The following is a 23,130-nucleotide window of genomic DNA, read 5'->3' as shown; positions in this document are numbered from 1 at the left end:
TTACGTTAATTAACATTTATTGTCCAGTTTTCTCTTTTACCATAGAATCATGATTCATACCTGTGGGACAAATTCTTCGATAATGGACTCTTGTAGATTCATCTGGTGTAGACACAAACTTCTCCCGCTCATACAAATAACAATATGAGAATATTGTCACATACACCATATCGTCGCATTTTGGATTATCTAAGCATCTGGTTTTACATGCTTCAAGGTCATCTACTTCTAACGGTTCACTTGTAGTCTGTTGACCTCCAGATCTTCCTTCACTTCCTTCGTCAAAATAGCACCGCCTCACATCGTAATCTATAAAAGGAAATCAAGTATTACGCATAAAGTTATAATGTTAAAGAGATGTCAATAATTTGTAATGTGTTAAACATTGACTGCATACAGAAAAGGGTCAAGTTATACTAGGGTTGTTTTTGTTAGCATTTTTAAAACTTTAATTTTTGTTTCATGAATTTTTTTTTACAAAACAAAACAAGTACCACAAAACACATTCCCATTAAACCTTCATGCATTCATTGATAGCAAAATAATAATTAAACAGTTTCCACGATAAAAACAAGAATTCCGCAAATCGAATGTAACGCCTCTCCGTATTGCATTTATAGTTTCTAGGAAAGGCTATCATGACCTTGACCTTTAACCTTCAGACCCCGACATGATCTGAAGACTTTGACAATGACCAATCATACACAAACTCTTTCAAAAGTTATTAAATGGAAACGAACGTGAAGCGTCAAAGAATGACAACGACGTGTACGACGTCACCGTTTGAGTCTGTCATGCTTTGTAGACGACGTACAACATACATTGGTATGCATGTTTTTTAACGCCCAATCAGAAACCGAAACAATTGAAATTGTGGCCCCTTATTGTGATAATTGTGGCAACTAAGACAATTTAGTAGTAGTAGTAGTAGTAGTAGTAGTAGTAGTAGATGCTTTCTAAACTGTCCATACAGATTTAAGATTTTGTCAGCTACTACAAAGACCCTTTAATGAAACCTGGACCACATGATCACTATATTCTAACTACCTGGAGGACATTCGCACGAGGCCGTTCCTGGTTTGTTTGTGCACAGACCCCTATTCTGACAGACGTCAGTTCCGCTCATGACATCACATACTAATGTTGCGTTCTCACAGTTCTCCCCAAGTGCACCGCCTTCGCATCTGCAAAGAACAACAATAACGCTAAAATTACATTTGGCGCTTAATTTGAACAAAGCATCTTGCTCAAGGGAAGTCCGAGGGCATAACCTGTTTACCGGAAAATGCAACAAATGATATAACCTTTATTTCATCATAAGTATGCTATTATCCATAAGGAAAAAAAATCACCTTGAAAATAATACTTAACATGAAAAAGGACTGGAATCAAGCTATCAACTTTCTCATTTTGATTTTATCAACTGTGTAAAGGCTTTGCATTAAATGAGAGAAAAAATAAGGCGAGTTCCCTGGATTAGAATGAAAGAATAGTTGCAAATCGAAATGTAAAATGCCTTATAAATCCCTAATACTTAAATAAAACTAAGATACAAAGTCACCTGCAAAATGATGACTCCGGTAGATTGAAGCATTGTCCGCTATTTTGACAGGTCCGTGATTTACAATGATCTATTTCCGTGTCGCAGTTCTTGCCTGTCCAGCCCTCTTCACACATACAGGAGTAGTCATTGACCATATCTTCACAATCAGCTCCATGTGTACACGGATATGAGAGGCATTCGTCTATTTCCAGCTTAAATTTCAAAACAAATGCATTCTAGAATCGCAAGTTTGTGAAACAAAATAATGAAAGCTACAAGCTACAGTGACAAGTCATTAGTTAAAAAATACACCAAAATCCTGGTAAAGGCACATTTAAGACCAAGTCCTTACAGACACTACCGTTATTACAAATGTTTAATATACTTTTTCAATAGACAAAAACCTAAAGTGCTTTTCGTTCGATCATTGAGTGATTGTACCGCTAATAGCTATTTGAAATTCATGAGTGGTCGTGCTCAATGAATCGATATTGCAAACCAGTTAAGTAACAAAATATTGATATTATTGACTGATAGTTATCAGTGTTTATCTAATTAATAACCGTGTTATGACCTCTAAACCCCGCGATATTTCCCCGCCATTTAAACTCACCTCGCAATTGCTACCCTGATATCCAGCTTCACAGACACAATCGTAGCCGTTAACGAGGTCCTGACATGTTCCCTGTGTAGAGTTACAAAGTCCAGGACAGTCATCAGTATTTGTCTCGCACTGGTTTCCTGTTGAATTAAACTGCACAGTATTTATATTGGTTTAACACTTTGACTTTTTAATAACACATTTCAACAGTAACCCTCTCGACTTCGTCATCTTTTAAATACAACTTAAAATTGATTTGTTATGATATATAAACCAACAATTATTAAAATATTTTGACTGAACGTATAAAACATACCGTCATTATATATATTGAGACGATAACATAAATTTACAAATATTAAATAAACAACCCACACTCAAACATATCGTCAATTTACATGTTTTCACTTCGCTGTTTCCAACAATAAAGTAATTTTACTTTAAAGAGAAGTGCTCATGGCGTGTAAATTGCACTTTTTACGGATATTTTTTTAAATACGAAATAAAGTGTGTCAAATCATTAGGAGTGTAAAATCTAAGATACTGACTTGTATAACCCTCCAAAAAATGATGATATATACTCAAATATTCTCATTGAAATCCACGATTTCTAAGACCGTTGCTAAAGCATTCAGCACAAGTTGATTGCATTGTCACGTAGTGCAATCAAGGTTTTAATGAGGTTCCACATATCCAGCTTAATATGTATAAGTCCCTGAGGCCGAGTGGCTTAAGTATCGGTTTTCTTATTCGTTAGACTTAAGGTAGCACAACCCTTATGGGCACCATTTCAAACTATGATCAGCTAGATAATTTCTTAATGTGTATCATTTCCTGGATTCAAAAACTAAATTTAAAAGATTTTTACCTTCAAATTCAAATTTGAATTTCCCAACCCCCATATCAGAATTTTCGATAAAAACGACATCACCTGAGAGACAAGAACAATCCTTCATTTCATTTTTTTTCAACATTTTGGTTATAATTTGGTATCAGAGTCACAAGAAATATATTTGCTTTCAGAAATAATATATTTTTGATCACATCACTTACAATAATAATCATACTGTACTGAATGATATATTATATTTCAATTTCAACATACTTTTTTGACCGCGTAAAATTGGAACATCGACGTTTAAAAGGAAAAATAACAAGTTCTAGAAATACTCCTGATCTGTTCTTTATTAAAAAAAATATTTACATCAACACTTCATTTCTTAACGATGGTTGTTGTTTATCAATTTCATATTATTTCTGTATAAAGTGCAATGGCATTTCCCATCGAAATCGCGTGCGTGTGTTCGATACTTCTGTCCTGTCATTGGGCGCAATAATACTAATGGGCGGGGCATATTTACTACGGAACTATTTTTTTCAATGAAATCGTAGTAAAATTACTGGCAACATGCAAAACTGTAATCTGCAGTAAAGCAGTCAAAACAAAATAAGCAACGATAATTTAATTGATTTTAATGTAGATGATTTCATGATGGATGGAACAGTTGTAGAAATATTAAATTACAATGATGACGACTTGTTTCGGAATTTGGAATTGACATTTGGTAAAAATAAAGCATCTGACAAAACATGAAATCGAGGAAATGAAACAATGACATATTGTAGTGCACCCAGCAACTTCCAGAAGAAAGAGCTCAGTTCCACACTAAGTCTTTTCGCGTCCTCTGGCTTTCATTCCGCGAAAGTTCACGTTACCCCATCCACTGCCGTTTCCATAGAGACGTTTCATCCTCATTAAATGTTTACTTCCAAAGAAATCACAATGCACTTGCTGATTTGTCCAACACCGTATTCCAACATGATTCATACACCAACTGATTCTTCAAAATAACGCTCAACAAGTAAATTGACTGGAATTTCTCTCCAATTTGAAAACTAGTGATATAATGAGAACTTTGTAGGTGGCGATATTCTTGTTGTTTTCTTGTTATGTTAATTTTTCATAACTCATTTTGTATATTTCTAGTTGTAATACAGTTATAATACGTATTTATTATATACTTGACTTTGAAAATATAGAAAATAAACATATAAATAAGGAACTATTTTATCTGCGCATTCATTTTTTGTATAAAATTAGGTTACGATAGCTGTTCTAATTTACCCACCCACCGTAGAGAACAACGAGAGAAAGAAAAAAGAGAAAATGCTCTTGAATAATCTAATTTTTGAAGAAATGTAGATTTAAATAAATGTAAATATAAGTATTTAAATTCGACAAATCCGAAGGACTCCACCAGCATTTTGAAATGCGCCATTGCATACCACACCCCAATATAATGCAACATGTCGAATTTTAATCCTTAATTATCTTTATTTAATCCTTAATGATCTTTAATCTTTTGTAAATATTATGCCAAAAAATAAAAATGTTTTACCGTCTCATTAAAAAAAAACAGTTTGTAATTCCCAACCACCTATTTTAGCCGTGCCTGCAAGTTATAAAATCTTCACAGAAGCTAGTGTTTATGTGTAAAAATGTATTAAAATACTTTTTTAATGAAAATACAATATTAACTTTTGTAAAAAAAATGTAAGCTTATGAAAACAAAGAAGAGGAAAATATTTGTGCTTGAGGCTGGATTCTAATCACTTCCTTGAAACTCTCCAAAGATGTGTAGTCCTGTGCTTAACAACATAGGCTAAAACATTAAAATTGAAGCGTTTCAAGTAGAGGTTTTCATTAGGGGTGTGCTACCTTAACAAGCATGAACCTGATTTTATTTGTACACTTAAATTGTATTTTAACTGCAAAGTCGGTATCAAAGAGTTAAAAAAAAATTAAGGGTTTTCAGCTACATGAACAGGAAAAGTAAATGTTGGTCTAAAACAGAAGCGAGTCCCTTTTACATGCAAATATATGTATGAGGACATTAAACCATTACGTAATATGGTTGAACTGACTTTCTTACCTTCATATCCCGCAAGACATTCACATGTAAAACCAAGATAGCCATCTTCACATACAGCACCATTCTGGCAATTGTTATTAACACAATCGTCTACACTGTACTGACATCGAGAACCCAAGAAGCCCGCGGCACATAGGCAGGTAGCTACATAGCCGTTATCCGAGCAGGTCCCGTTGTTGTCACAAGTAATTTTATCGCAGGGGTTTGCATTTCTATTACAGTCATAATGAATTCCTAAAATAATAAACAAGCAAATTTTCAAATTATCCAAATTTTACTACTAACGTATGTATTAAGTTGTTTTTTTTTTGTTTAAAACAGTCGACTCCTGTTACATTTAATTTTTGGTTTTACCACGGAAACTCGTTTAAATATTTTTACAAACTTATTAGTATGAATCAATATACACGTTACCGAGTTTGTTTTTGCGCTTCATCATTTTAGCTTCCCCTAAGCGGAAGGCGAGTTTCGATTCACAGCGATTTGATTTATATGATACAGATAGTCACATAGAAGATCAGAAATGAGGAATATTCTCATATGTAAAACATGTACAGTGTGACCGCATTTTTAAACTGTATCGACTAAACGCTGCTTTTTCTCAAAATGTCGGTATAACATGGCTGTGATGAGAAAAAAAAGTATATTTCATTCGACGTAGAAACTGATCATATGCTATTATAATTGATGTGTGCAAAGTGTTAATGTTTATATGTATGGCGGAAGCGACAATTTAATCTACATAGGAAATATTTACTTACAATAATTATGAGCCATAGTATGAGCCTTCACCGCCATACGTTTTCGATCGCATTAGTTTGTGGTATTAAGAAAGGAGTGTGTAAACAAGATGACGATACGCAGAACGAAGGCACACAAATCCTGTTATCATTTGGTATATATGCTTCGAAAGAGTATAAAATACTATTTGCTACGAAGGATTTAGGTAAACCATTAAAATGATTCGGTACGCATGCGGAAGGGGTGCATCTCAAATATGCATTTAGCAACATGATGCATTAATTGTAGGTAGATGATGATGATGATGATGATGTTTAGGATGATGACGATAACGATGACGGCGACGATGATGATGTTGATGATGATGATGATGATGATGATGATTTTATTAACATATTATAATTATTATTGTACCATTAGCTTCGTTTTTGTCGTTCATCTAGTAATTCTCATCTAAGGTAAAGTTCTTATTTTGAAGTAAGCAGATAAACTACTACCATACGCACTTACACGCACTATTTATTAAACGCTCACAGTTACTACAATCGTTACCCTCGGGATTGAAATTATACAACTCTCGTTTCGCGCTAGTGTATATAATGAAAATAATCGGGTAAAGGGTAAAATGACTATTACGTAAATAGATAACTGGTATGCTTGAAAGTATCATTAAGAGTTTAAAATAAAATAAAAATCTGATTATATTTAGTTCATAATTTGCACCAACTTTCTTCCGGAAAATTATAGCCTGAAAAAATAGGCAAACGATTAGTATTACTGGAATTAAATTTTGCAATTTAAAGGTGAGGAATTAAATTAAGTTAGTATAAACAATACCTTAGCTTAACCAAGCGCGTACACATACTGAATGGTAAAAAAACTCATTAAAAGGTAAAGGTGTAAGTTAGTTTTATGAAAACGAAGTCGGTAACCTATTTATTTCTAAAACCAATCGATTGGTAAAAAAATGTATATAGTGTATTAGAAATTAAATATAAAATATCTTTGTATAGGAGTTTCAACGGTTAAAGCGACGCTCATGGATGAATTCAACGTTACGTAAGAAAACAAAAGCAAATGTAATTACTACTTTTTTTAAGACCTATATGTTGATGAAATTCATGACAGTTTACATATAATTGACAAAATTGAGAACTAATTTTTATATAACCTTATGAATTTTGAAGACGTCTCAATAGTGAGACAGTTCCTATTAAAGCATATTCTGCATTATGTGTATACCAGTTTTCGAAAACAAGTACATTGTCCCGTTCTACCTTATGTTAATCTTATAGTCCAACATTGCTGACATTATTTACTTTGAAGGTCCGTTAAAGACTGTTCGGTTGCAATAATTTAAAAGATAAATTGTGAATATCACCCAATTAGAAGAGGAGATATAACTGATGTTAATATCCAAACTTTACGACTAAAATGTTATATACAATTTAAAACAGTATACATATATATCCTGACATAGGGTCGGGGGCAAAATAAGTGTACAATGTTTTAAAAACTAATACTCCCAGGGCATGGTCAATCCTGATGAAAACAGCCAATTGCCATCTGACAACTTGTGGTTGCAAATAGAGTAAATTGGATTTTATGTTATTTGAGATTTATGGCGGCATCACATTATAATAAGTAACACGGTTTTTAAGTTGCCTTTGTTCTTATTTGCCAGTAAATTTTAATTTTACAATGAATGCGAAAAAGTGGAAGTGAACTGAGCTAAGAAAACAATTTCAATTTATCGACAGGGGGAAATTACCTTCAATGCTGCAGTCCTTCTTGATAAGAGTTGAAGCTGCGTTATCTGTTTCATTTATTGTGCCTCGATTGTACAGAAGGCATGCTTTACTGGCTGCAAATTCCTGATATATAGCATGGCCGCAATCAGGTTCATACTGACATAAGTTTTTACATTCCTGAATAGATTGCACAATCCTCACACCACCTATAGCATTAGCCTCAGGGTCGCCCAGACTTTTCCCAGCTGTGTCTTGCATATCACAGATGAACACTAAAATAAAATAAAAATCAATGTTTGAATGCTTCTCTAAAATCTGATTATTGTAGGTGATATTGCAAGTTTCTAGTTTTGCTGTTGAATCAATCGAGTAAGATATACAATTTATCATTATTACCAATAGCTTAATGAATGATAAGAAAATGATTTGACTACTTCAATCACTTATTTGTTTTAGAAAACAAAAAACTAGTCCTTGCCTAAACACCTGTCATGTCGTACATCACTTAGTTCTAAACTTTACAGTTGTTGAAGCCATACACTTGCTTCAAATAATGAACGTGTTCTGTCAAATTTATAGCATTGATACTCTTTACAGACCAAGAGAAATTGAATTATTTTCCCTTAGCACCCTACCTGTTTTTCTGACTTTAGACCCATGTTCTTTTTAAGTTTTGATATAATTTTACTAAAGTTTTCATGTTTTTCAGGTTGAGATTCAGATTAATTTTTGAATAGAACTTCGCATATCGGTATCATGTTACTGTTTTGGAAAACTTTCGTACACAGTATGTCTCTTTACCAATTGAACGTCTTGTACTCAGGGTAAAATTAAATAATACCGTTCAGGAATTCTAGCAGACGATGAGACACGGAACTCAAAAGTAAGTTTTGGTAAAATTTGCAAGGATTACAGTTAGGGATGGCAGAATTTTATTATCAGAGAGCAATGGCAAAATGACATTATAACTTTATTATAACTAGGTGTTTAATCGACATTAAATTAAGACGATCAAAAGTATTGTTAAAACACAAATAATACCCGGCTCGAAGAAACGAGTATCGCATGAACAAACACCATCATGTGCATCTAAACTGGTATAACAAACGTTTCCCTCTTGACAGTCACCAGGTAAGCAGTAGTTCGGTACATTCTCACAGTGTTCTCCCGTAAAACCGGTCATGCAATTACACTCGTATCCATTCACACGGTCATCACATGTTCCACCATACATGCATGCATCGGGGTGTGCGTTACAGTCGTCTACAAACAGTAAAAAATATAACTTACATTACGCATATATTATGGAATTAAGTTGTGTTTCAACTCGTTATAATGTTGAATTACTTCTTTATCGTGTTTAAATCATTTTAAGGTCGACCACAATGGTTAAATAAAAGATTCAATTGTTTCCGTAAAAGGCATAAGAGTGAAGAAGATGAATACAAACAAACGCTGCGTAATCAAATGAGTCTAATCTTTTAATACCATGTAGTGATAGTATTATCAATGACCGATTGATAAGCGTAACAGGCGCTGTTTCAGAGGGTTCTCCACACTCGGAGATTAGTACTTGTTATCACTCAAGAACGTTAAATGTTTTTTTTAACATGTACATAGCAGATTTTCATAACACTGTACATACGTTCGTCGTCAAAAAGCTATTCGCAGCGTACTTAAATGGAGGTAGAAAATGCAAGTAAATACTTACTTATATTATTGTCACAATCGATGCCATCATACCCGTCCTGGCAAGTGCATTCATATCGAACATTGTCAAAAGGTTTGCATGTTCCATGTTGGCATGGTGAATCATCACAGGGATTTGTTGACGTACTACAGCTGAAATAAAAATTCAAACCTTCATATAAAAGTATACTACAAGGTTTCAATACAGCCATTTTGACACTTGAAATATTCCGGTTAATGCAGCACTAAGGGATCTATTCCTCAAATCTTCACACCTCGAGCGTTCCTATGTTGCAAATAAGAGGGCCAAGTAGGTCATTCATCGCTCATCTGATTGAAAAGAAAATGGCTCTAGAGATAAAAAAAAAAATCAACGACGCACGCCTACACTCCAGGCCTCTTGTACACCACAGGGTAACTTTCTCTTTTTTTTAAATAGGACGTATATGTATTTGTTTAAAAAGTTATAATTTTTACGTTGGGGTTAAATAAATTGTCACAAAATGGCAAATTGTTACTGCGAATTAGTTCACTTAGATATATTCAATGATTGTTAAACAATAGAATGGTCTATAATAATAATATTAATAATAATAAGAAGAAGAATGCTAACAATAATATTTTTTTGAACATATTTCAAAATAGGGCCAAGTTTTCCCTTTTGACATTTAGTGAAAAGTAGCCATATCCCCTGATGCAGTGTGTGTTTACCACGTGATAAATTGCATCATAAATGCTACGTCGAAAGGCAATATTTTGCTCCGAATGAAGTTAAAAACAAAGATAACTTCACTATTCATTCACAATTTTAGAAGGAACAAAGCGCTGTCTACGCCGCTTACGGAGCACCGGCTTCGGTTTTTTCCAGGGTGTCATTTAGCGCTTAGTTTTTTCAAACACTTCAAAAAACCTTTCCACAATAAGGCTGTCTGACGGAACACTGTCAAAACATTATTATGGAAACAGGTTTGTTATAGTGTTTGAGGAAACTGATCACCTTATCAAACTCCGGTAATAAAACGAAGGCGAGGCTCTTTAAGTGGCTGAACTACACTTTGTTTTATTTAAAATGGTGTAGTAAAATTATCTTTGATTTAAGTCTTCATTAAATGTAAAATGTTTGATAAATGGTTACTCTGTAAAATTATTATAGCGGTTAGGCGGTTTCTTAAAGAAGTTTTTATTCCGGTTGTCATGGCAACCAGGGCTCTGCCATAAAAACCAATCATATTGAATGAATCTAGAAGGATACACATAATGAACTGTTAACGAAGGACAGACGACGAGCGACGACGGACAATCACCCTATCACAATAACTCAGGCTGAGTACTTTGTGTTCAAATATGCTTAAAAACAATCCTATGCTACAGTATGTTACAACAGAATCCTTCGACGTTAGAATTGTATTTCATGCATGGAGCGCGCTCTTTGGTAACATATCGTTTTATAAAAGAAAGTCATTTTATATTATCTATATAACACGTGGACCTTCTGGAAGTAGTTCTTTACCTTTCCAGCTATATTTATATTATATTTTGATGCACTATTATTCATTTCCCAGAATAATATTGTATGCTTACGTCACAGAGACAAACAAATGTATACATATATACATTTTGTATTTTTTTAACAAGTTCAGAGCAACAGGTGACACCATAGTATACATGAAATGCCATCTGTTGACACATGTTTGTCTTATGTCTACTAACTTACTATTGACCACCGAATCCACCAGAAGAGCAAATACACTCATAACCGTTGATTTTGTCCACGCATCGCGAGTTTTCGTGACATTGAGAGTTGTTACAGTTGTCAATGTTGTCAACCTCACACTTATCGCCGGTAAATCCTGAAAAAAATAGTTCGGTCTTAGACAAGTGTAAACGCACTAGCAGCATTTTATCTATACAATTATACGTAAAACGTGAATTATTTCAATCAAGAGGTAAGCAGGTGTTGTTACTAGCTGTATTGTACCACGTTGTCAATGACAACGTTCAATAACTAGGGTGTAAGTTTGTTTGATAAAATTCATCCGCACGCTACCAAATTGCACTCTTAGGGCTCTGAATTCTGGTATCATAATTTATGGCTAACGGAAAAGAAAGAAATGTTTTTGTATTTGGTAAAACTAAAAAGATAAGCATGTATCTCCAGATCAACTTCTTAAAAAGATACACGTAAAAAATCAGCATTTTTACTCAATTTATACTTCATTATGTAAAATAATTTTTAATAACACAAAAATCATAATCTGAAAGTAATGAAAAGGAGAGGTTGAATAATGTTTTTTTTTTTTATGTTTTCGATCAATTTACATAGCTAACAATTGTGTACAAGTTCTTAATGGGTTATAAGTCCGTGTTCATATCATGTACAATTTTTCTGTAGTTTTTCATATAAATATTGTTCCTTTGTCATGTGATTATCTTAAAATTTTGGTTTTTCTTATGACCAACGTTTTTCCTTAAGGACTAGGTGTAAGTTTCTGAATTAATTGTTCTGGTCATCAAAGATCATAACAACACCAGATTGTTGTGTTGTAAGGACATACCTGCCATATTAATGGCATAGCGTAAATTATAATAACATATATCAACCCACCATAAAACTTAGTCTAAAGTTAAACTCTTTTGTAGGTAATATTTTAGCTCAAAAAGAGCACAGACATGACTTGAGGATTGAGTATGCAAAAAGAAAGAATAAGACAAAATTGAATAAGCAAATGCTACGTGTTTTAAAATGATTTTCTAGCTTCTACTAATTTACGATATTTACGTTAAAAACAAAATCATAACTGGAACAGAAAATATACTTCGCGAAGAAGTGAACTTCTTCCAAAGACTTTACGCAGAGAATGGAAATATTAATATAGAACATATGAAGACCTTTTTAGAAAATCCAAATAGAAAATTAACCGGAGAAGAAAAAGAGGCCAGCGAAGGTTTTTTAACATATCATGAATGCGAAACTGCTCTTAAAGATATGCAATGCAACAAAAGCCCTGGATCTGACGGAATAACAGCAGACTTCTATAAGATATTCTGGAATAGTATAAAAAAATACTTAATAAACTCGCTAAATTATTCTTTTACTAATGGACATTTAACAGCGCTTCAAAAACAAGGTATAATAACACTCATACCAAAACCAAATAAAATCTTAGAAGAATTATCAAATTGGAGACCAATTACATTATTAAACGTAGACTATAAAATTGCAACGAAAGCAATAAATAATCGAATAAAAAAAGTGTTACCCTCAATAATAAACCATGTTCAATCTGGGTTTGTGAAAGGTCGCTATATTGGAGAAAACGTTAGATTGATTTTTGATGTCATTGAATATCTAGAAGATAAAAATAAACCTGGGCTCTTGTTCTTTGCTGACTTTGCAAAGGCCTTTGACAGCTTAAGCCACAAATACATCTACGAATGTCTAAAATCATTCAATTTTGGACCTGACATTTTGAATTGGACGAAGCTATTTTACAATGACATTCAAAGTTTGATAATTAATAATGGAACTCTTTCACAATCTTTTGGACTAAAGAAAGGCGTTCGACAGGGTTGCCCCTTGTCTGCGACATTGTTTATAATTTGTTTACAACCTCTTTCTAACTATATTGCAAACAATTCTCAAATTGAATGAATTGAAATTAATGACAAAACTATTAAACAAACCTTTTTTGCAGACGACTCAACCTTCTTTAATAATGGTAGTAGACAATCTTTTGAAACTCTTGTTAAGACACTAGAAATGTTCTCTGATTGTTCAGGCCTAAACCTCAACACCAATAAATCTATAGTCCTTAGAGTGGGATCATTGAAAAATACAAATACACACTTCTGCAATACTCAACACTTTATATGGACTTCTGACACCGCAAATACACTAGGCATGACTTTTACAAACAATAGGCAACTAAATATACAAATGAACATAGAAAACAAAGTGAAAGAATACAGAATCTGCTTAAAACAGTGGCAGCACAGAAAGCTCACACTCATGGGAAAAGTACGGTCGTTTAAACCTTTGCACTTCCGAAACTTATATACCCTTTTGCGGTTCTTGAGTTTTTGTGGGACAATAAACCTGACAAGATTAAAAGAAATATAATATGTCAAAACTATGAATATGGAGGCCTAAAATTAACAGATATAGAACACTTCCTAAGCTCACTCAAATCTCTATGGATTAAACGATATCTAGACCAAAATAATAATGGGGATTGGAAAATATTTATGCACGAAAAACTAAAGAAATATGGATACGATCTTATTTTTGAATCCAATCTAGACCAAAACGAAATTAAACACATTTCTCAATAAAAAACCTTTTTGAACGACGTATTGAAGTCGTGGGTAAATATTAAAAGTAATCACGATGAAAAAAATAAAATTACTATAAGCAAAATGGTGATATGGAATAACAAATTACTAAAACCAAATGGTCGCACCTATTTTTATAAAGAATGGTATCAGAAGGGTATTAAGCTATTTGAACACATTTACGATTATAGAGCAAAGACCTACTACAAGTTTAATGAACTTAGATTTCTGTATGACCTTAATGAACAAGATTTTCTGAAATATCTAACACTTGTTAATTCAATACCAGAATCATTAAAAACGAAACTTATGTCAGAAACGATTAACCAAATACCACAAGATAAATTAACTGATAAATTACTAAAATCGAAACAGACTAATAAATTCCTTTATTCATTACAGCAAAGAGATATTTTAAAACCGTCGTCAGAAAGTAAATGGCGAACATTATTTCCAAGTTTAGATGACGACAAAAAATGGCAGTCAATTTACAGGCAAACATATATTACTACAATAGACACGTGTCTGCGCAGTTTTCAGTATAAATTTTTACTAAGAATAATACCGACAAATAAATACCTTTATAAATGTAAAATAAAATCAACACCTCTATGTGACTTTTGTAGCATAGAAACAGAAACAATAGAACACGTATTCTGGGACTGCCAGAAGATACAACCTTTATGGGAAGAACTTAACATCTATATAGCTTCGCAATCCATACATATCATGATAACAAAACAAGAAGCATGTGTAGGCATTCAGGGAAATGGAAAATACACAGTCATATGTAATTTCTTAATTGTGTTATTGAAATTTTATATCTTTTCTATGAAATATAAAAACACTATACCGACTTTTAACTCATACAAACAGTATTTGACATTGAGAAAAAGAATTGAATCGCACTGTTGAACGATAAATATGATACCCACGAGAAGAAATGGAAAGTTTTAAACCTCGATCCTTAGATAAAAGTAAAAATTCAGCATTCTAACATAACGTATAATACGGTCATAAATTACTCATTATAACCAGTATGTGATTCAGCAAATTATAACAATAGTTGATTATTATTACCTTTCCACCTTTAAGTATGTATAACTAACAACAATACGTAGCTTGTAACATCCATTAGGGGAAAAAGCTTGAGAGACTGAAAGAATGTGTACGTGTGAATGGATGCGTGTGTGTTTGTGTGCGTTTGTGTGCAGGCGTGCGTGTGTGTAGGAGGGGGATTAGGGCTTATAAATAAATAAAAAAACATAGAATAGTTATAATGCTATTAATGGTTTAATGTATGTGAATTGTTTTGTATTCTGTGTAAAAAATAAATGAGAAAAAAAAAATACGATAAGCTGGTTTCACACATAGTGAAGACAAGTCACTATGCCGTCATCCTGCACTTTCTCGCATGTAACAGTTTTAGGGGAGGGGGGAATAGTGAAAAGGGATATTTTCGGACAGATAATTTCTGACATACACAGTTTATCAATAATCTAGGATATCCGCCACAACTTATCTTATCTGAAATGCAAAACGGACATGTCATTAGAACTAACTAGTATACATTTCCTCAGGATCTATTTCAAATTGACTCCATGCTGTTTTTGCTTGCCAGATATAATTTCGGTTTGGCGATAATGAATATTTTTTGAAGGCATGCATCTGTTTACGCAATGTTAAAATTCATGCCAAAAGGAGTAGACACTTACCCGCCATACAAGTGCATGTATAATCCATTGGGCCGTCTCCAGGCACACAAGTCCCACCGTTTGTGCAAGGATTTCCGTTACAGATATGATAAATACTTTCACATTGCTCGCCATAGTAGCCAGTATCTACAAAAGTATTAAAATAGTAACACAAGTTTTTTGGCTTAATAGTGAAACTTTATAAAACTTGAGGTCACACGTACACGTTGAATGTAGAGTATATAAGATGACAAATACCTAAACTGCATAGAACCTTTGAATACACACAATTTTAGGCTACACTGTAGCTAAGATTACACACAAACTAAAACAGAACAAAATCTTAATTTACACACAAACTTTAATTGTACATACTCATTGTTTACACACATACTTAAACTGCTTTAACTTAGGAAGCATTTAGAAGTTCTCAATTATGTTTTATATTATTAATGTCCTATAACATTACAAATGAAATTTAAATTGAATAAATTGTAAATATTTTTGATAATAAAATTATTGTTCATTTAAAAAGCAAATATTTCTTACTGCACTGGCAGTTCTTCCGTCCAAATGCTGTTTCACACGTCCCTCTGTCGTTGCAGTAAGCACTGTTACAACCTGCAAAAAATAAATCATAAACACAAATCATAAATGACGTTGATGGAGTAGTGTTTTCAATGTTCACTAATAATTATTGTTTGACCGAATTGTACTTGTTTTCAATATGTTATCTTTGTGTATGATTCATTTTTATTTTATTTACGGGACTTCATTAACTTGATTTAATAATATCAACGCAACCTTTTGTAGAATGACCGTTGACAATGAAATTGGCTTGATTTCGCATCCCCGTTTTTTTTTAAGAAAAATAAACAAGAGAGAAAAAATCTCACCTTCTATTAGAAGACAAAATGTATTGTTCACGCTTCCCGTTTGTAATGTCATATGAGAAGTAGAGCATGGGTCACAATACGTCATCCCAGGGGTAGCTTGGTAATGGTGTTGGGGACATGGTTTACATGCTGTGTTCATATATCCAGACAAAGAATACTGTCCCTCCGGGCAAGGTTCTGGAGTTAAAATGATATGGGTAAAGTAAGCAGGTGTCATCAAAACAATGCAGGTAGAACTTCAAAGATCTATGTATGATAATGATGGAAACTTAACAAATGTTATGTTACAGAATGTTTGTTTTTGACAATACATATAGAATATATGATATATTTATTTTTAAAAAAACAATTCATTATTTGCATGTCTCTTATATAATTTAATTCCTCTTCTGAGCTTACAGAACCACTGTAAACATCATAACTACTTTCATCAATCATAATATTTTAATATAAAACAATACTTGCCAAAACATTGCTGTGCAGACGAGGCAGCTGGCACTCCGACTGTCGACCCTCCATTTTGACACTGTACGCATGTTGTTGTATTCACCGAGTACGAGTCAGCAGGGCATGGTGTGCAGGGATAAAACCCATCGGTTGATGTATATCCCGTCGGGCATGTAACTTAAAACAAAGAAAAGTATTATATGTAATTCTTTCAAATTATGCAACAAGCCGTATTTTTTCCATTACAATACAAGTTACTATTAGGAAATAAATGAAATCAAGGGGTGTGATAAAAGCTTATCAAATGATAACCAATTCTTATGCCACTCAATACAAAAAACACATATATTGCGTCCTGTTTGCAGAAAATTTACATGAAGCCAATCCACTTACATTTGTATGCATAACTGTTAATCCAATGGAGGGGTTTACCAGTCACATGATTAACAAGGACATATAAAAACAGCTAATTCGATATAAAAAAAAAATGCAAATCCTCTGTATCTAAAGTCTCTTAATATGAAAATTTCGTAGTGCAGTTGTGTACGCTAAATAAGGATTTTACTTTTGGTTGTGTTGCATTTTGAATTTGCGATTAATTAGAAATATAAGGACGGAAAAACACAAAAAACAAACATATTGGTAATCAACGGACGCGTCCTATCTCGTAATTAGGGAATTAAGAGATACTAATAAGAAGTAGAAGTGCTCAGTAGAATCTACTTACTCCTAATAGGCAGATTATAAGTCAAAATTAGGAAATGATATATCCTTATTAGGACAAACCACCTAATGAGGATACTCGTAAATTAAATTATAGTTAGGGAATAGTAGGTTCTTATTACGAGATAAACTAATATTAAGTCCTTATATAAGAGGATAAGGAGTCCTTATTACGATTAACTTGGTTTAGAGTTCGTTATCTTCCAATTTCGGAATACTAATCATAGGTTAAACTTAGTATCTTATTATTAGGACTTAGTTACTCCTACTTATTTACTGTCTTACTGAGTATCTCCTTATTATTATATGATTTATTATCTCCTTATTACGTTATATTATCTCTTATTTTTCATTAATACTTTGGACAAAGTTCCACTTAATCAGTGCTTAGTTTCTGCTAATTAAGACTTATCACCTTCTTATAGACTGTGACACTAGAACACTTTCAGTGTTATCAAGCAAAGAAATGCAAAAAAAAGTTTTCATATAGACAACAACAAAAAACAGATTAATACAAGTTGTTCGTGGTTATACAAATATCAATATCATATACAGGGAATTTCGAAAAACTGCAAAATTTGTTTCCTTAATCCCTAACACGAAAAAAGGACAGTATTCAAAATCCCAGGAATCGGGGATGTTTCGACATCGAAAAGACATTAAAATACAAGTTTATTTCCCGATGGCGATCTCATCGGGCCAGACAGATCTCACCTGTCGGAATTACCCTCTGTCTCAAGTCCAATTTATGTGTTTAAAACTGAGAAATGGAGTATCCTCATAAACTGTTGAAGATCAGAAATCCTGGCGTATATATTATTACACTACAATTTACTCATGCGAACGTAGTGTAAATGCACAACACATATTCTCATTTAAGGACGAGCCCTTGCAATATAAATTAAATCGGTGATTGGTTAAATTGTCCCTAACGTCACGTACTCAACCATTTCGTTAAAGACAACGCTTTACTTAAAACATGCTTGCTTTCTCCAATAACTAAATCAGTCTCATATCATTAAAGAAGAATGTATGCTACCTTTGCAATTTGTTCTAGCTGCGCTTGGATATGAACCACTGCTACATGATAGGCAAGATGTCTGCATGTTATTGTCTTGGTACTGGCCATCAGGGCATGCCTCACAAGACTGTGACGTAGAACTGTTAATCAGACCTGGCCCGCATGGAACTGCAACAGAAGTTTAGAAAATAAATTGTGTGCATATTCTGAATTTCAATTGAATAAGTGTGTTTCTGCAAGATTTACGTTTTAGAATTACGTAAATAACTTACATATATCAATTAATCTAAATAATGCAAGTAATATCTCAATGTGTTTTTCTTCAGATTTTAAAAAGGTCTTTCAATGGCAAAAAAAAATAAAATACATTCATTTAACAATATAGGATGACAAACAACAGCATGTTTTAACAGACGCAGATTGTTAAAAGGAACAACTCTATAAGTCTTAATGTCTTTTATAACGTTCATATTGATATACAACAATTAGAAACACAGTTGTATTGTACATATACGTTTATTATAATGTTTATCATTTTATAACCCACCGCAAACGTCAACAGCTAGGTCAGCACTTGTCACTTTAAAGTGATAGTTCTCTTTGCAGGTAACTTTAATATCCCCGGGATCAGCTGAATCAACACTTATTGCCGCGATTGTTGTACCGCATTGCAAGTTAGTATTACCGAAGTTAAACAATGCTGAGTTATTACGTATATTGTGCAAACATATGTTTTTCTCAGTGGTTGTTGCCGACGAAAGCAAAGTCAGTTTCAACGTCGCTGAAAACTTTGTAAAGAAAACATGCTTAAATAAATAAAAAAAAACACCTTGGTTTAAAGCACAGTCTATTACTATCGTACTGTCAAATTTGCCAGTATCTGTCATTTAAAATATTGCCAGTGTTGACCCCCAACATATTCTAAAATATAACAGTTTAAGTTATTCTCATTTCAGCTTATCGCTTTTATAATAAAAATAAATAAAACCACTTACATTATCAAATTTAATTGGACAAATAAAAGTTTGACATAATTGGGCTCTTACCCACAACTTCTAAGGTGAGAGGAGGAGCTCTGTACCACTAAACTACTATAATCCTTAATGCTTAACTCCCTTTCCTTTACTCTGCTGCTATTCAATCAATGTATTTCGTAACGTTTCATTATACAATCATATAAATCTAACCTTAGCTGATTGAACCAACGCTGCTGTAACGACTTGTGCCTCCCAGTTTAGATTGCAAGATGACCCAACGTTGCTTTCAAAGGTACTAAGCTCACCATTCACCTTATTAAAAAAATTCCCAAAGCAATTGTGGTTCAAAAAGTCGTAATCATAGATTACTTGCACGTCGATGGTATCGTCTGAGTTTTGTATTGCTAAAATATTAAGAAAATATTTAATATCAAACAAACATAAACAATTAAAACAACAAAACGATAACATTGATTAACATCGTCATTAAAGCATTCTAAAAAGTAAGCATTTAGTTTTATCTTCAAAACTTGAATCTGTTTTATCGATGAAACATACGGAGACAGTAACGATTTCTTGGGTCCGCTTGGTTAAAGTCCCAAGTGTTAGGCGAACTGCAGATGAATGTCTTTGATGTGCCTCCATTTCCAAACACATATCCATCCATGCATGTTCGAGTGCATTGTAGCCCTCCACCTGCCGTATCCGTACAGTTTGTGTTTGCAAAACTGTCATTAAATAAGCTTTCTTCAAAACAAGCACCAGCTGAAGTTAATATATAAAACAATTGAATATAGCTATATATAAATTAATTATATTTCCTTTATGATTGTTTTAGTATTCATTGAAGTTGCAATATGAACAATAAGTATCCCTTACAGATTTGTCATTTTCACATAATTCTAAGTAAACTCATAAGCAAAGTCAAGGTATGTTTGTAAAACATATTGAAGAGGTTAATAAAAAAAACATGTAATGAAAACTATGTACATGCAGTAAATTTCAAAAGATATTAAGAAATAATAGACAGTCAAAAAAAACCTCATCGTGGCGATGCTTACCTTCATAGAATACTCGGAATTTACATAGTGCCTTTTCGCCAACATTTGCCCCGTCTGTAAACCCTACGGTCACCACGATTTCATCCGAAGCCCCTATTTTGCTTACAGCTGTTGTCACAGATTTTGGCACGATGGATAAAAGCTCTGTAGTGTGAGCGTCCACCTCCTGGTAAAATTGTGGCTTCCAATCGCTCACATTGTACACAGTTTCAGTCCTAACCGCGACACTAAAGATTTTCTCAGACGGGCAATCAATGGATGGTTTCTTGCGTTCTACAAAAGAAACAAAAATGTTCGATGTTAACTTTGATCTCAAATAGTTCTTTATTATGTTGCAAAATGTTTTATGAAATGAATAAGTAAGGGATATATGTATAATTCATTAATAAAGCATTTAATTAAAATAATTTTGCTATAAAACATTTCCGCATCTTTCCATGTAGCAAGAATGTTGAAATAAATGAAAATGGGATTCAAGTTTGTAGCTTAAACGCTTGAGTATACCAATTCTCAATTAATGTGGTTTAAGTACGCGCTACTGATATACCTGAAACTACAATAGAACTCGAGCAAGTCGCTGAGTTTCCATTGAAATCATTTGCTGTGTACGTTACTGTTTCATTCGATGTCAAAACATCTGCAGGGCGAGCGAGGCCAGTTTTAGAAACACTTTTAATTGCAAAGTTGTCAATAAATGTCGGAACATCAAAATCTGCGGATTCCATTTTAAATGCAGTCTGTGGTTCTGTCTGGCATTTATCGTAAGTCGGTTTTGTAATGTCTGTAAGGAACGAAACATTAAATACATGCACAACATTTTAAACATTTGTTCATGATGATCACATTATTTAATTGTCTATGTTTTTTTAAATAAAGGCTAAGTGTATGAAGAACCGATATGACGCATTCATTTTTATATTCCGTTAAGTGCGTGTGCTTGTCAAACTAGTATATAGCACACATTTTTAGATAATTTCAAAGACAATGTATTAATATTAAAATTAGTTCATACTCACCCTCACACGTAGGAAGAACGTTGTCCAGATTGCCTGACCATACTGCTGCATCATTGTTATATTCACATGTGTAGTTTTCTGGCCCTGTCGGTTTGAATCCTGTTCTTGTGCATGCATAGCTTAGTGTTGCATCTATTTCATAACTTGATGCGACTTGATTGGCGTCTCCTGGTGTTCCAGGATCCATGCACATCTCGCCTTCAAAAAATAAACAAAAGGTCGTTACTGTTGACAAAGAATGATAATTTACATAAACCTGTTTACACTTGGTAGGTTTCAAACGCAATGATTTTCGGTGCGATTCTTTTTTAGCGGATACTAACGTGGTATCTATTGATTTAGAACATTCGCACGCGAGAAACATAAGCCCCCCTTAAGATTCGTTTTCAAACATGCAAAAATGGCTTTTAAGTTGATAGCGTGTGCATAACATCTAAATAGATCTAACCACAAGCTACGCACATTAATTTTACAATGGAAGATATTGCATGAAATACAAGTAAGTGTGTATTTGAGATGCATGACTAGTTTTATTTGAAATGGCAAAACTGAAATGAGCTTTTGAATCTAATAGTATTGTTCAAACAATGTCATAGTTTTTATATATACCTAAACATCCCAACGATCCTAAACTCCATCGGCCATTTGCTTTACACTTGACATCCATATCTTCGTCTTCGGATTTTCCGGTGACACGAGAGCCAGCTGAACAATCGAATGTGAATTTCGAGGTTTCTGGCCAGTAGGTGAATGTCGGTGGTATGTTGCCAGCGTAGGTTCCTGCTTGCGGCATTACATCGTCAGGGTCTCCACAATTGATTTCTAAAAAGTATTCGTGAAATATTTGAATTCTGTTTTACACATCAAACAAAAATCCGTGAAATGACTTTTTCAAAACATTCATAGTGAAAAGTTTTAATACAATTCTGTTATACTGGTAATGATCTAAATACATGTGTTTTCTACCTTTATATATTCAATCGTGAAGTCATTTGTACAGAAGGATTCTTGTATCGTTTAATAAAAAAAAGAAGCTCAGGTGTAACGTCTTGAACGTGTGACGTCATTGATTATTTCATTACTATACTTTAATTTATACTAGCGCAACGCGATTTAACAAATGATATATGACATTTCTTCAATCAGCTCTTCTTTTTTTATTAACGTATCTTGTCGATTACCATTCTTTAACAATAACAATTCAGCTTCAAAAATTCATTTTTTTATCGTAAAGCACACGGTGAAAATAGTCCGTCTTGAACTACCATGCATATTGAGTTTCGAGTAACGACGCGCGACTCTTATTTCTTTAATCATGTTATTTACCCCCAAAAAATATAGCACTTAATAGAGCATTACTAAAACATATAATTACAAATCGACACAAATCATTTTAAAAATGCAATGTTTAAGAGTAACTATTCAACGTCAAAATTGATCTCAAATTACTACGCATCATGACGTCAGTTTACAAGGTTAAATTGACATGAATTGTCATCGGAAACACATGTTAGAATAAAAATGCTTAAAAATCAGAAAAGATCGCATCTGTTATGTGTTCATTCATTTGGACAAGCTTGTAACATTCCTAAGAAGCGCTATCGCGATGCTCACTTGCCAATTGCAACCTTAACTTCTACCTTAGACATAAATTGAATTAATAGTAAGATGACATGAAGTAAATTTGAATGATTAAGAAAGGCGG

At 33.3% G+C, this 23,130-nt stretch overlaps 1 protein-coding gene across 2 annotated transcripts in view; it reads right to left on the bottom strand.

Moving 5' to 3' along the window:
- The window catches only part of LOC128245946 (uncharacterized), a 110,723-nt gene that overhangs the window by 48,965 nt on the left and 38,628 nt on the right, over nucleotides 1-23,130 (bottom strand). For both annotated transcript variants that reach the window (XM_052964168.1, XM_052964175.1), the window contains exons 21-41: nucleotides 22,035-22,247; nucleotides 21,426-21,623; nucleotides 20,957-21,190; nucleotides 20,410-20,682; nucleotides 19,907-20,113; nucleotides 19,559-19,752; nucleotides 18,919-19,159; nucleotides 18,390-18,539; nucleotides 16,646-16,804; nucleotides 16,181-16,357; nucleotides 15,834-15,905; nucleotides 15,306-15,431; nucleotides 10,973-11,108; nucleotides 9,281-9,411; nucleotides 8,611-8,832; nucleotides 7,590-7,841; nucleotides 5,078-5,311; nucleotides 2,157-2,284; nucleotides 1,562-1,755; nucleotides 1,048-1,184; nucleotides 61-309 (exon numbers count right to left, since the gene is read on the bottom strand). In XM_052964168.1, coding sequence (XP_052820128.1) covers nucleotides 61-309; nucleotides 1,048-1,184; nucleotides 1,562-1,755; nucleotides 2,157-2,284; nucleotides 5,078-5,311; nucleotides 7,590-7,841; nucleotides 8,611-8,832; nucleotides 9,281-9,411; nucleotides 10,973-11,108; nucleotides 15,306-15,431; nucleotides 15,834-15,905; nucleotides 16,181-16,357; nucleotides 16,646-16,804; nucleotides 18,390-18,539; nucleotides 18,919-19,159; nucleotides 19,559-19,752; nucleotides 19,907-20,113; nucleotides 20,410-20,682; nucleotides 20,957-21,190; nucleotides 21,426-21,623; nucleotides 22,035-22,247 — 3,927 coding nt within the window. The remainder of the gene's footprint in view (nucleotides 1-60; nucleotides 310-1,047; nucleotides 1,185-1,561; nucleotides 1,756-2,156; nucleotides 2,285-5,077; nucleotides 5,312-7,589; nucleotides 7,842-8,610; nucleotides 8,833-9,280; nucleotides 9,412-10,972; nucleotides 11,109-15,305; nucleotides 15,432-15,833; nucleotides 15,906-16,180; nucleotides 16,358-16,645; nucleotides 16,805-18,389; nucleotides 18,540-18,918; nucleotides 19,160-19,558; nucleotides 19,753-19,906; nucleotides 20,114-20,409; nucleotides 20,683-20,956; nucleotides 21,191-21,425; nucleotides 21,624-22,034; nucleotides 22,248-23,130) is intronic.

This window comes from Mya arenaria, chromosome 2 (assembly GCF_026914265.1).
Source record: "Mya arenaria isolate MELC-2E11 chromosome 2, ASM2691426v1".
Lineage (NCBI taxonomy): Eukaryota > Metazoa > Mollusca > Bivalvia > Myida > Myidae > Mya > Mya arenaria.
The sequence above is the reverse complement of the archived record's forward strand: the minus strand, read 5'-3'. Positions and strand labels throughout refer to the sequence as shown.